Source organism: Spermophilus citellus (genome assembly GCF_964194105.1).
Source record: "Spermophilus citellus genome assembly, chromosome: 3".
Lineage (NCBI taxonomy): Eukaryota > Metazoa > Chordata > Mammalia > Rodentia > Sciuridae > Spermophilus > Spermophilus citellus.
In genome coordinates, this window is record NC_138184.1 from 232496451 (window position 1) to 232509812 (window position 13362).

Consider the following 13362-nt stretch of genomic DNA (forward strand, 5'->3'; position numbering starts at 1 on the left):
AGGCTGTGTGGGAGGTCTGTCCTGACCCCGGCTCACACCACCTCACGCTGATGGTAAAGCCCTGACCTTGGTTCACACCAGGTCAGGCTGCGTGGGAGGTGTGTCCTGACCCTGGCTCACACCCCCTCATGCTGATGGTACAGCCCTGAACTTGGTTCACACCACCTCACGCTGATGGTACAGCCCTGAGCCTGGCTCACACCATGTCAGCCTGTGTGGGAGGTCTGTCCTGACTCTGGCTCACACCACCTCACGCTGATGGTACAGCCCTGACCTTGGTGCACACCACGTCAGGCTGTGTGGGAGGTGTGTCCTGACCCTGGCTCACACCCCCTCACACTGATGGTACAGCCCTGACCCTGGCTCACACCCCCTCACACTGATGGTACAGCCCTGACCCCGGCTCACACCCCCTCACACTGATGGTACAGCCCTGACCCTGGCTCACACCCCCTCACACTGATGGTACAGCCCTGACATTGACTCACACCCCCTCACACTGATGGTACAGCCCTGAACTTACTTGCACTGTCACTGGACGTGTGCCATTTTATAGGCAATTAAGCTGTGCGGCTTTAATTTTTTTAAAAGTTACTAGAAGGGTGTAGAATTTCTCTTATTTCATTGCCTTTCATAATTTTTCTTGAGTGGTTATCAAGTGCCAGCTCTGGTGCACACAGTGGCCCTGGGGTGGGACGGCAGACCTCCTGGTGCCCAGCTCCAGGGCCCACTCTCTTGTCTGTGCCAGGGACAGCGATTTTCCCTGCTCTGTGAGGTGTGTGATCAGCATGAGTCCTGACAATGAGGACAGTGAGACTCAGTCCCCCGGGGCCAGGTGGTGCAGGTCCCCGGGGTCCTGTGAAGCTGTTTTCATTGCTGTCCCTCATGGTGTGTGTTGGCTCCAGGGCCACAGCCAGGCTGGGCAGCCGTGTGTGGACACAGCCCGGCACATCCCCACCCAGGTATGGTCACCTCTGCTGCAGCTCCTCTGTGCCAGGCCTGGGCAGGGCTCCAGGCCACCAAGGCTGGCTGTGGGGTCCAACTCCTGACCACCTCCCCTGTCGCTGCTCCCAAAGGTCCCGGGAGGGGCTTGCTCTGTTGCTCAGGCCGTGATGGCCGTGATGGCCCTCACATGTGGTCTCTTCCTTCTTTGGGCTTCCTCCCCCTTTCTGCCGTTCCTGACCTTGGCCTGGCCATGCCCCTCAGCTCTTTCCTGTCCCTCAGGGTGATTGCTCCGATGGACAGAAAGCTCTCCCATGGCCCTGTCAGCCTGCTGGTGTTTGCTGTACCAGGCAGAGGTGGTCTGTCAGCTTTGGGCCTGAGATGTCAGTGCTCATGAATGGAAGGTCCCAGGGTGGCCAGGTTGAGTCCCACGAGGGCCCGGCCTCACTGTTGGATTCATTCACGATGGATCCATAATCATGGCGCTGGGGGAAGTGGTGGAACCCTAGTGGTGGGCCGGAAAGCTCAGTTGGCCCCAGCTCCTTCCTTTCTCGGCTTCCCAGCCCCTGTCAGCTGAGCCGCTGCCCACCTCGCCCTTCATGTGGCGCTCGGCCTCGTTCAGGCCCAGGGGAGCCGTGACCAGGTGGAGCCCGAAAGAGCCTCCCTTCCTGCCAGCTCTCCCTCAGGTGTTGTCAGGGTGGGGGCCAGCGCAGCTCCAGGTGTGGGCAGCCCTGTGCCCTTCTCCCTGCAGGGGGCAGCTGCTGTGCACATCCTGGGCTGCTCTGCTGCCCCTGCTGGCCGTGTCCTGCGGAAGCGCCTCTCCTCTCCTGCTGTCTTCCTTTCCCTGGGATTCTTTTTGTTTTTTTTTTTAAGATATATTGTTCACAACATTACAAAGCTCTTGACATATCATATTTCATACAATTAGATTGAAGTGGGTTATGAACTCCCAATTTTACCCCAAATGCAGATTGCAGAGTCACATCGGTTACACATCCACAATTTTACATAATGCCCTATTAGTAATTGTTGTATTCTGCTGCCTTTCCTATCCCCTACTATCCCCCCTCCCCTCCCCTCCCATCTTCTCTCTCTACCCCATCTACTGTAATTCATTTCCCTCCTTGTTTATTTTCCCATTCCCCTCACAATATTCTTCTCGGAGCTATCTGCTGGACACGGCAGAGGGGAGCAGGGCCAGGAGGGCCGACCCCATGCCTCCCAAACACAAACCCCAGACCTGGTCACCTCCAGCTCCTGCCCCTGAGGTGGTCACTGCTGTGGTTGGAATTGGGGGAAAGAACTGCTGTGCCCCCGGGGACCTCGGCGGGGTCTTATTGCAGTGTGTGTTTAGATCTGAAAGACTGTGGGGTCTCCTTTATTATTTGGAAATCAGGACTTCTATGGGTTGTGTCACTGGAACCACGATAGCTGTGGGACCAAGGGCACTGGACTCCCTGCTGACGTCTTAGACCCTCAGGTGCCACCTTCGCGGGAGGCGGCTCGCCCCCTGGCCTTCCTGCTCCGCCATGTCGTCCTGGGGCTGCACATTTGCCTCTGGCCCTTCAGTTCCAGGTGAACAGAAGCAGCTTCAGCAGAGGTCCAGCCACGGCCCTGCGGGGTGAGTGTCCTGGAGGATGAGTGCAGGGCCCATGTGACATCCTGGGTGGGTGGAGGAGGGACTGTTTTTCTGAGCGGGAGACCCCCTGCCGACCACGGCCACCTGCCCCACTTTCCTGGCTAGTCCCTGGAGAGCACAAAGGAAGCCGGTCCCTTTTCTTCCCGTCTGCATAAAGGATGCCCTAAATCCTTTGTAGCCCACGTGCCCACGCTGCTTCGCTGCTCTCAGGCAACACTGGGACAACACAGCCCAGCACTCCTGCCTCCGTCCCGAGTGGCAGATTCCTGAGCTGTCCCCGTTTCCCAAGAATAAAGGAGTTAATCTGTAATTGGCCAGGGACTTGGCGCCCGAGCAGCAGGGGCTGCAGCTGTGCAGGTGTTAGTGGGTCAGGCTGAGGCTGGGCTCCAAACCACAGTTAGAAACTCTCCCAAAGACCAGCTGCTCACCATTTTGTGAATAAAGACACACCTATCAAAGGGGGCTGTGTCCTGGGCATCCTCCAGAGGGGAAACCCTGCCTGGACTGGTGAGCGTGGTGCCTTCAGAGTGGCTGGAGAGCGACGGCGCCACCTTGCCTGGGGCAGACGCCGGCCAGTGACACATCCTTCAGCCCACGTCCCCACCCTCAGCAGCTTGTCCTGGGCACAGCCACGACTCCAGCATTCCACAGAAAGCCACCAGATACTCCTGGCTGTGCCCACGCGCAGGATATGGCAGCTCTGAGCTGGGCGTGGTGTGGCAGGCCTGTCCTCCCAGCCACAGGAGGCTGAGGCAGGAGGGTCTCAGTCTGGAGACCAGCCTGGGCAACTTAGCAAGACCCTCACAAAAAAATTTAAAAAAGAAATAAAGTGACACAGTGCTGTGTGCTCAGGTGACCACTCCCACTCCCTGCCTCTATGCCCCATGACCCGATCCCACGAAAGCCACCGTGGGACGGAGGGACAGATGGTCTGTGTGGACTCAACGCGACAGGAGCCCACACCAGCCCTTCCCGGGGCAGGGGGGGACCCGTGGCCTCCCCCCATGACGTGTGCTCGTACATCGGGAGTCCCCCACCTCTCCTGGTCACTTCTGTAATCTGGAAATGGCTGCTTTCTCCTGCAGCCAGAGGCCTTGTGACTGCACAACTGGAAGGTGACGTCACGCGTGAAACAGGCAACTCTACCCCGCCGTCCAACGCAGGGGACCTGCCTCTGTTTTCAGGAGATGCCAGATTCCTTTCCTTCTTCCTCTCTAGCTTCCACATGAGAGAACTCACGGGACTTGATTTCCTGATTTAAAAAGGGCTGTTTCTGCTGAGAAAGAGCCCACCCAAGGAGGGGGGCCTCGCTCAAGTCCCTCCGCCCCAACAAAGGGCGGGTACCTCTCAAACCTCCCAGCCAGCACTCCCCTAAGCTAGAGGGATGGCTGCGTCCAGTCAGACCTGCAGGGTGGCAAACACAGGTCACTGGAGACCTGCTGGTGCTCTCTCCCCTCCCCTCCTCCCTGGGGTCCTGGGCTGGTCCTCTCTCCCCTCCCCTCCTCCCTGGGGTCCTGGGGTGATCCTCTCTCCCCTCCCCTCCTCCCTGGGGTCCTGGGGTGATCCTCTCTCCCCTCCCCTCCTCCCTGGGGTCCTGGGGTGGTCCTCTCTCCCCTCCCCTCCTCCCTGGGGTCCTGGGCTGGTCCTGTCTCCCCCCCCCTCCTCCCTGGGGTCCTGGGCTGGTCCTCTCTCCCCACCCCTCCTCCCTGGGGTCCTGAGCTGGTCCTCTCTCCCCTCCCCTCCTCCCTTTGTCCTGGGCTGGTCCTGTCTCCCCTCCCCTCCTCCCTGGGGTCCTGTGCTGGTCCTCTCTCCCCTCCCCTCCTCACTGGGGTCCTGAGCTGGTCCTCTCTCCCCTCCCCTCCTCACTGGGGTCCTGGGCTGGTCCTGTCTCCCCTGCCTTCCTCCCTTTGTCCTGGGCTGGTCCTGTCTCCCCTCCCCTCCTCCCTGGGGTCCTGGGCTGGTCCTCTCTCCCCTCCCCTCCTCCCTGGGGTCCTGGGCTGGTGCTCTCTCCCCTCCCCTCCTCCCTGGGGTCCTGGGCTGGTCCTCTCTCCCCTCCCCTCCTCCCTGGGGTCCTGGGCTGGTCCTCTCTCCCCTCCCCTCCTCCCTGGGGTCCTGGGCTGGTCCTCTCTCCCCACCCCTCCTCCCTGGGGTCCTGGGCTGGTCCTGTCTCCCCTCCCCTCCTCCCTGGGGTCCTGGGCTGGTCCTCTCTCCCCTCCCCTCCTCCCTGGGGTCCTGGGGTGGTCCTCTCTCCCCTCCCCTCCTCCCTGGGGTCCTGGGCTGGTCCTGTCTCCCCTCCCCTCCTCCCTGGGGTCCTGGGCTGGTCCTCTCTCCCCTCCCCTCCTCCCTGGGGTCCTGGACTGGTCCTCTCTCCCCTCCCCTCCTCCCTGGGGTCCTGGGCTGGTCCTCTCTCCCCTCCCCTCCTCCCTGGGGTCCTGGACTGGTCCTCTCTCCCCTCCCCTCCTCCCTGGGGTCCTGGGCTGGTCCTCTCTCCCCTCCCCTCCTCCCTGGGGTCCTGGACTGGTCCTCTCTCCCCTCCCCTCCTCCCTGGGGTCCTGGGCTGGTCCTCTCTCCCCTCCCCTCCTCCCTGGGGTCCTGGGCTGGTCCTGTCTCCCCTCCCCTCCTCCCTGGGGTCCTGGGCTGGTCCTCTCTCCCCTCCCCTCCTCCCTGGGGTCCTGAGCTGGTCCTCTCTCCCCTCCCCTCCTCCCTGGGGTCCTGGGCTGGTCCTCTCTCCCCTCCCCTCCTCCCTGGGGTCCTGGGCTGGTCCTCTCTCCCCTCCCCTCCTCCCTTTGTCCTGGGCTGGTCCTGTCTCCCCTCCCCTCCTCCCTGGGGTCCTGGACTGGTCCTCTCTCTCCTCCCCTCCTCCCTTTGTCCTGGGCTGGTCCTCTCTCCCCTCCCCTCCTCCCTTTGTCCTGGGCTGGTCCTGTCTCCCCTCCCCTCCTCCCTGGGGTCCTGGACTGGTCCTCTCTCCCCTCCCCTCCTCCCTGGGGTCCTGGGCTGGTCCTCTCTCCCCTCCCCTCCTCCCTGGGGTCCTGGGCTGGTGCTCTCCCCCCTCCCCTCCTCCCTGGGGTCCTGAGCTGGTCCTCTCTCCCCTCCCCTCCTCCCTGGGGTCCTGGGCTGGTCCTCTCTCCCCTCCCCTCCTCCCTGAGGTCCTGGGCTGGTCCTCTCTCCCCTCCCCTCCTCCCTGGGGTCCTGGACTGGTCCTCTCTCCCCTCCCCTCCTCCCTGGGGTCCTGGGCTGGTCTTCTCTCCCCACCCCTCCTCCCTGGGGTCCTGGGCTGGTCCTGTCTCCCCTCCCCTCCTCCCTGGGGTCCTGGGCTGGTCCTCTCTCCCCTCCCCTCCTCCCTGGGGTCCTGGGCTGGTCCTGTCTCCCCTCCCCTCCTCCCTTTGTCCTGGGCTGGTCCTCTCTCCCCTGCCCTCCTCCCTGGGGTCCTGGGCTGGTCCTGTCTCCCCTCCCCTCCTCCCTGGGGTCCTGGGCTGGTTCTCTCTCCCCTCCCCTCCTCCCTGGGGTCCTGGGCTGGTGCTCTCCCCCCTCCCCTCCTCCCTGGGGTCCTGGGCTGGTCCTCTCTCCCCTCCCCTCCTCCCTTTGTCCTGGGCTGGTGCTCTCTCCCCTCCCCTCCTCCCTTTGTCCTGGGGTGGTCCTCTCTCCCCTCCCCTCCTCCCTGGGGTCCTGGGCTGGTCCTCTCTCCCCTCCCCTCCTCCCTGGGGTCCTGGGCTGGTCCTGTCTCCCCTCCCCTCCTCCCTGGGGTCCTGGGCTGGTCCTCTCTCCCCTCCCCTCCTCCCTGGGGTCCTGGGCTGGTCCTCTCTCCCCTCCCCTCCTCCCTGGGGTCCTGGGCTGGTCCTCTCTCCCCTCCCCTCCTCCCTTTGTCCTGAGCTGGTCCTCTCTCCCCTCCCCTCCTCCCTGGGGTCCTGGGCTGGTCCTCTCTCCCCTCCCCTCCTCCCTGGGGTCCTGGGCTGGTCCTCTCCCCCATCCCCTCCTCCTGGGGTCCTGGGCTGGTCCTCTCTCCCCTCCCCTCCTCCCTTTGTCCTGGGCTGGTCCTCTCTCCCCTCCCCTCCTCCCTGGGGTCCTGGGCTGGTCCTCTCTCCCCTCCCCTCCTCCCTTTGTCCTGAGCTGGTCCTCTCTCCCCTCCCCTCCTCCCTGGGGTCCTGGGCTGGTGCTCTCTCCCCTCCCCTCCTCCCTTTGTCCTGAGCTGGTCCTCTCTCCCCTCCCCTCCTCCCTGAGGTCCTGGGCTGGTCCTCTCTCCCCTCCCCTCCTCCCTTTGTCCTGGGCTGGTCCTCTCTCCCCTCCCCTCCTCCCTGGGGTCCTGGGCTGGTCCTCTCTCCCCTCCCCTCCTCCCTTTGTCCTGAGCTGGTCCTCTCTCCCCTCCCCTCCTCCATTTGTCCTGGGCTGGTCCTCTCTCCCCTCCCCTCCTCCCTGGGGTCCTGGGCTGGTCCTCTCTCCCCTCCCCTCCTCCCTGGGGTCCTGAGCTGGTCCTCTCTCCCCTCCCCTCCTCCCTGGGGTCCTGGGCTGGTCCTCTCTCTCCTCCCCTCCTCCCTTTGTCCTGGGCTGGTCCTCTCTCCCCTCCCCTCCTCCCTTTGTCCTGGGCTGGTCCTGTCTCCCCTCCCCTCCTCCCTGGGGTCCTGGACTGGTCCTCTCTCCCCTCCCCTCCTCCCTGGGGTCCTGGGCTGGTCCTCTCTCCCCTCCCCTCCTCCCTGGGGTCCTGGGCTGGTCCTCTCTCCCCTCCCCTCCTCCCTGGGGTCCTGGGCTGGTCCTGTCTCTCCTCCCCTCCTCCCTGGGGTCCTGGGCTGGTCCTCTCTCCCCTCCCCTCCTCCCTGGGGTCCTGGGCTGGTCCTGTCTCCCCTCCCCTCCTCCCTGGGGTCCTGGGCTGGTCCTGTCTCCCCTCCCCTCCTCCCTTTGTCCTGGGCTGGTCCTCTCTCCCCTCCCCTCCTCCCTTTGTCCTGGGCTGGTCCTCTCTCCCCTCCCCTCCTCCCTGGGGTCCTGGGCTGGTCCTCTCTCCCCTCCCCTCCTCCCTTTGTCCTGGGCTGGTCCTCTCTCCCCTCCCCTCCTCCCTGGGGTCCTGGGCTGGTGCTCTCTCCCCTCCCCTCCTCCCTGGGGTCCTGGGCTGGTGCTCTCTCCCCTCCCCTCCTCCCTGGGGTCCTGGGCTGGTCCTGTCTCCCCTCCCCTCCTCCCTGGGGTCCTGGGCTGGTCCTGTCTCCCCTCCCCTCCTCCCTGGGGTCCTGGGCTGGTCCTGTCTCCCCTCCCCTCCTCCCTGGGGTCCTGGGCTGGTCCTCTCTCCCCTCCCCTCCTCCCTGGGGTCCTGGGCTGGTCCTCTCTCCCCTCCCCTCCTCCCTGGGGTCCTGGGCTGGTCCTCTCTCCCCTCCCCTCCTCCCTGGGGTCCTGGGCTGGTGCTCTCTCCCCTCCCCTCCTCCCTGGGGTCCTGGGCTGGTCCTGTCTCCCCTCCCCTCCTCTCTGGGGTCCTGGGCTGGTCCTCTCTCCCCTCCCCTCCTCCCTGGGGTCCTGGGCTGGTGCTCTCTCCCCTCCCCTCCTTCCTGGGGTCCTGGGCTGGTCCTCTCTCCCCTCCCCTCCTCCCTGGGGTCCTGGGCTGGTCCTGTCTCCCCTCCTCTCCTCTTGTCCCTGGAGTGTTGTGCTGGACCTCTGTCTTCTCCTTCCTCTCCTCCCTTTGTCCTGGGCTGGTCCTTTCTCTTGGGTTCTCCTCTCCTCCTTGGGGTCCTCAGCTGGTCCTCTCTCCTCTCACCGAATCTTGGGTGTCTGCTTGTTGCTTACTTTGCTTTCTGGGGCTTTGTTTTTAGCCAGGGCTCTCAACCTCTCCCTGGACGAGTAGCAGTAGACTCCATCTTCCTGTAGCATGTTGTGGTAGAAGTGAACACCTTCAGACCTGCACACACGTGCACTTCCGTATGCACACCCACACCCCAGCACACAGCACACACGTATGCTTGCACACCACTGTGCACACGCAGAACCCTACACACACACAGTCTTCTCTGGGTGGCAGGGTCTCTGGTGTCTAGCTGCGGGACAGGGAGCTGGAGCTCAGGCAGAGGAGGGTGGGGTGTGTCCACATACCAGTGCTTCTGGTACCTTCCCAGCTCTCAGACCACCCTCCTGCGGTCAGGGTGTGGTGGCGGCTCAGGCGTTGTCTCCAGGGAGTGTGGCTGCTCCCGACGTCCTCGCAGGTACCCTTGTGGCCAGCAGGACTCTGCCCAGCCTCTGCTGGAGTCACAGCAGGTCCTTACAGTGTGGACACAGGTTTATGGCAGTATCTACAGAACTCGCTTCCACACAAGGTGGAGTCCATGGTGGCTCAAGCACCTGCGTGCACCGCGGTCAGCCCCTGTTCCTCCTCGGTTCTGTCAGAACACTGTCCGCAGCCTCCCCTCTCCCTCCAAGAGAGGCCATTTCACCCTTTTGGTTTTGGCATGTGCTGGGCTGAGGGGACACACCCCTGTGTGCATCTCAATGCCCTGTGCATGGCCCATGATCACCAGTGACCCACACCTGCCTGCCCAGGCCCTCAGAGTCTGTTCGGGTACAGTTTGATGTCCACATGGGCCATCGACAGTACATCTGCAGTCCCAGCAAAGGCTGGTGTCCTCAGAGCTGCTGAAGTGGGGGTCCAGGCTGGCGGGACTGGTCCTATGGTCTGCAGCACGCACAGCTTCCTCTCCTTGCCCTGCGGCCACCGTCCACAACCCGGGCAGGTCCCTGGCTTAGGCCATGGCTCTCCACACTCCTGCCCCCTAGCTGTGGAGGCTGGAGGTCTCTGTCCTCTGAGCATGCACCACCACTCCACACTGGGGGATTGCCTCTGGCGGGCTGGACAGGAGTCCAGGGACGGTCCTGGTAGACAGGGTGGGGCCAGCACTGGGTGTGCAGGATGGGGCCCTGGGATGGGGCCTGGGCCGGCTCTGGCTGCTCTGCTGCCCTTCATTCTCTCTTCTGCGGGATGGGGAGTGGGCGTCACCTCCTGCCTCCTTGACCCACCTGGTCTAGCCTGGCATGGCTGTCACGGTGTGGGCCTCCCTGCCTGCCTGGAGCTACAGGACCCCTGCAGCTACAGCAAAGATTGTGCTGCCTCTCTGAGGGGGGGCAAGTGGCAGAGAGTGTGCCCTGGCACATGCACTGCCCTGGGCTGGCCATCTGTTGGTCTGTGGGTGTTAGGGATGAGCAATCGGCAGGGGGACTGGCTGTGTCCTGCTCCCACACCCCCAGGATGTAGGTACTCTGTGGCCATCTCAGGGACTCCCCAGCCCTGCCTCTCCACCCTGCAAATAGTCAAAGGAACAGAAAGCAAGAACCATTTGCAAACATTGGCTAGGAGTGCTTGATACACTTTATATTCCCTTAAAGGAGTCTCCATTTAAACAGAAGTAATTTTAAGATTATTTTCATTAAGCAGAGAACAGGGTTGCTGTTGCCTCCAGTAAATCCCTCAGCCCTGGGGCAGATGGCAGGGCTCTGGCCGCCTGTGGGAGGTGCTTGAGCTGCCCAGGAGGCCACTGAAATGCAGATGCCCTCCCAGAGGCCAGAGAGGACAGTCCTGGGGACCAGAAGAGTGCTGGGAGGGCTGGCTCATTTCCCCTGGTCTGCCCTGGTTTAAGAAGGAATTTCACAGGCGCTCTGACCTGGCTGCTGGTTCAGCATCCTGTGGGGCCAGGAGAGGGCGGAGGCTGTGGATGGGGCTGATGCTAGGGTGGCTGTGTCCAGGGCAGCTCCCCGCCTGGGACAGGCCTGGCCAATGCAGGGGCAGCAGGGAAGAAGAAGCCCGTCCTCTGCGCCGAGGCTTTGTGTCTGGGGCTCACCTTGTCTCCCTCTGAAATGGATCTGCCTGTGTAGCTGCAGGTTCTGAGCAGATTGGTCCCAGTGCTGGGGCTCAACAGCTGCCTGTCAACCGCGTGGCCCGTCCCACCCAGGATCAGGCCCACTGCAGGATCAGGTCACCCTGGGATCGATGGGCGCCTCACTGGTGGGGCGGGAGGAAGCGGCTCACCCACGTGGGGACCGCAGCCCACAGCTCTGCCTGCTCTGCAGTGAGGGGCATGGCTAGAGGACGGAGGTCTCCGTCTGCAGGAAGGATTGGGTGCGGGAACCCCGGTGGGTCTGCAGGGCGCTCTCTGAGCCGTTCCGGGAGATGGACCAGCTGTGGAGCCGGTAGTCCCGGCCACTGGGTTGGGGCGGGTGCAGGCCTAGGCCTGGCCACCTCCTCTTCAGCTCGCACCGCACCTGGTGGGGGGCATTCATCAGGCCTGAGCCTGGATGCAGGTGCTCCCCAGGCCCTCCTCAGGGCCCACCCGGCTGATGGCCACCACCCCCCTCCCTCCCATTTCTGGACAACAGAGCCTGTGGCCCTTTCCCCACATCCCAGTCAGATGTACAAAGGTGGTCTTGTGGGAGAGAGGGTGGGAGGAGGGACAGGAGAGACCCAGCCACAGTGGACCCAGTCCACTCTGCAAGCCTGGGGTGGTTGAGAGAGGCCTCCAGGGCCTCAGGGCACACTAGGCACTTCTGGAAGACCCTCCTCAGCAGCATGGGGCAGGGTCCCGCTCCGCTCCTCTCTGCTCCTGGGTGGGAGCTTGACCCTCAGGAGGGTGCTGGGGTGGTGAGGGGCAGTGGAGGAAGGACAGAGCCGGTTCTGTGGAAGGTGGGCTGGTGGGCATTAGACACCAGCCCAGGGGACGCCAGAGACAGCTGAACAGGGCTGGGGTGTTCTCAGGTGCGGGCCAGGCTGGGGCCAGCCGTGTCCACTCTAGGCACAGCCTCCTGGACCCTGTGTGGGCCTTCACCAACTTCCTTCCCCTCTGGGGACTGACCGAGGGGCCGCAGCATCTCTGGAGAGGTGGGCACTGGGGAGCTGCTGCTCCCCAAGAGGGCGTGAGAGCTGCCCGCGGTCTGCAAAGGGCTTCCTTCTCCAGGGGAGGAGCCAGGTGCCAGGCGCAGAGCCCGGAGGGGACATGGGCACTACCTGGAGTGAACAGGCCCATGGAGAGAGGCTGAGGGAGGGCAGCGGGCGGCACAACCAGGGGACAGGGGCACCAACTCCGGGGGCTTTATCTTGGGATTGACACGTCTCCTGGTCAGTCCCTGCCCTTCCCCACTAAGGCCCTGGGCTTTCTGGCCTCCTGGTCATGGGTCAGGGAGCAAGAGGCTGATAATAAAGAGGGACACTGGGTTCTGGTTTTGCCTCACTTGCAGGGAGGAGCCTGCCTTTGGCAGGAAGGGCCCCTGAGGCTGCTCCAGGGTGGTGGAGAGGCAGGTATGGCCTCTGCCCTCTGAGGCCCAGTGGGTAGCAGCAGCCGTCAGTGAGGCCCATGGCAGGAGGGGTCATGGGAGCTGCCCCCTAACCCCACCCCGGGCTGGCGGGAGACTGGGGTCTCCTGGTGCCGTGGGAGGTGAACCCTAACCCCACCCCGGGCTGGCGGGAGACTGGGGTCTCCTGGTGCCGTGGGAGCTGCCCCCTAACCCCACCCCGGGCTGGCGGGAGACTGGGGTCTCCTGGTGTCGTGGGAGGTGAACCCTAACCCCACCCCGGGCTGGCGGGAGACTGGGGTCTCCTGGTGTCGTGGGAGGTGAACCCTAACCCCACCCCGGGCTGGCGGGAGACTGGGGTCTCCTGGTGCCGTGGGAACCTCCCCTACCCTGCTCCATGATGCAGGCCTCACCTCACTGTTCAGGAAGCAGTAGAGAATGGCCACCACCAGGCCCTGCAAGAGAGAGGGCGTCAGGGCGGCCCAGAGAGCCCACCCTCGCCTGCCGGCCGCACCCACCTGGAAAGACCCGCCGCACAGCTCCAACAGGATCTGGTACTTGGCAGAGATGCCGATGGGGAAAGCGGCAAACACCACGTAGTGGACGCCAAACAGTGGGATGAGCAGCAGCGTGGACTTGGCCAGTCTCCTAGGAGAGGGAGAGGATGTCGTGAGTCCCCACCTGCCCACCTGATGGGGTCATTTCCCAGGTTGCAGGGGCAGGGTGCTGGGCCTGCTCTGCCTCCTCACGGGGACCTGTGCCTGGGAGCCATGGCCCTCATCCTGCCTCTCTCTGCAGGCTTGGTGACTGCTCACGAGGGCCAGAGCCCTCACAGGGAGACCTGGGGGCTCACCAGCCTCTGTGTGGCCCTCCAGTGTGGCCTCAGGCTCACTGTCCTTTATCACTGCCTTCAACAGTGGAGCAACAGCCCTAGACAGGGGGTCTGGTCTCAGACCAAGAGGCAGACCATCAGAGGGAGGCCCCAGGGGCACACATGGGCCCTGGACATGCTGTCACTGGCTGCTAGGCTCCACACACCCCGTGGCATGGAGTGGCCTGGCTGGAGTGACCGCTCTGCTGGACAGAGACCCAGGAGTGGTCGCCCTGCCCGGGCAAAACACAGAGTTTCTTGTGCTTCAGATTGGAAATGGCACCATGCATCCAACTCGGCCCTCCTTGCTGCCAGCAGCAGACACCAGCTTGAGCTGACTGAGCTGGTGGGGAGCCAGCAGGTTCCGGGCCCACCCTTGGGTCTGGAGCCTCTGAGCTGGGGTCCGAGAAGGGCATTCACCAGTTCCCAGTGAGACCAGGCTTACGGCTATGGCTTTGCCACCACCTGTGGGGATCTCCACCCTCAAGTCCCTGTCTGGGCACAGCAGCCCCATGGGTGGCCAGGAGCCTGGCCTAACATCCCAGGTCACTCCGTGCCACCCAGCAGTGAGGGTCTCCCGGAAGGACCTGGCTCCTGCCCACATCAGGGCTGCCAGCAGCCAAGCCCTCCAACAGCCCCATCCCACCTGAAAACCGAGGCCACGCCC

At 63.9% G+C, this 13362-nt stretch overlaps 1 protein-coding gene across 3 annotated transcripts in view; it reads right to left on the bottom strand.

Annotated features, from left to right (window-relative positions):
* Nucleotides 1–9901: 9901 nt before the first annotated feature.
* Nucleotides 9902–13362, bottom strand: part of VIPR2 (vasoactive intestinal peptide receptor 2) — a 93718-nt gene continuing 90257 nt past the window's right edge. For 2 of the 3 annotated variants that reach the window (XM_081284738.1, XM_081284736.1), the window contains 2 exons: nucleotides 12238–12472; nucleotides 9902–10801 (listed from right to left, as the gene is read on the bottom strand). In XM_081284738.1, the coding sequence (XP_081140864.1) occupies nucleotides 10622–10801; nucleotides 12238–12472 (415 nt within the window). In that variant the 3' untranslated portion in view covers nucleotides 9902–10621. The remainder of the gene's footprint in view (nucleotides 10802–12237; nucleotides 12473–13362) is intronic. The other variant, XM_081284737.1, reaches the window with a different exon arrangement.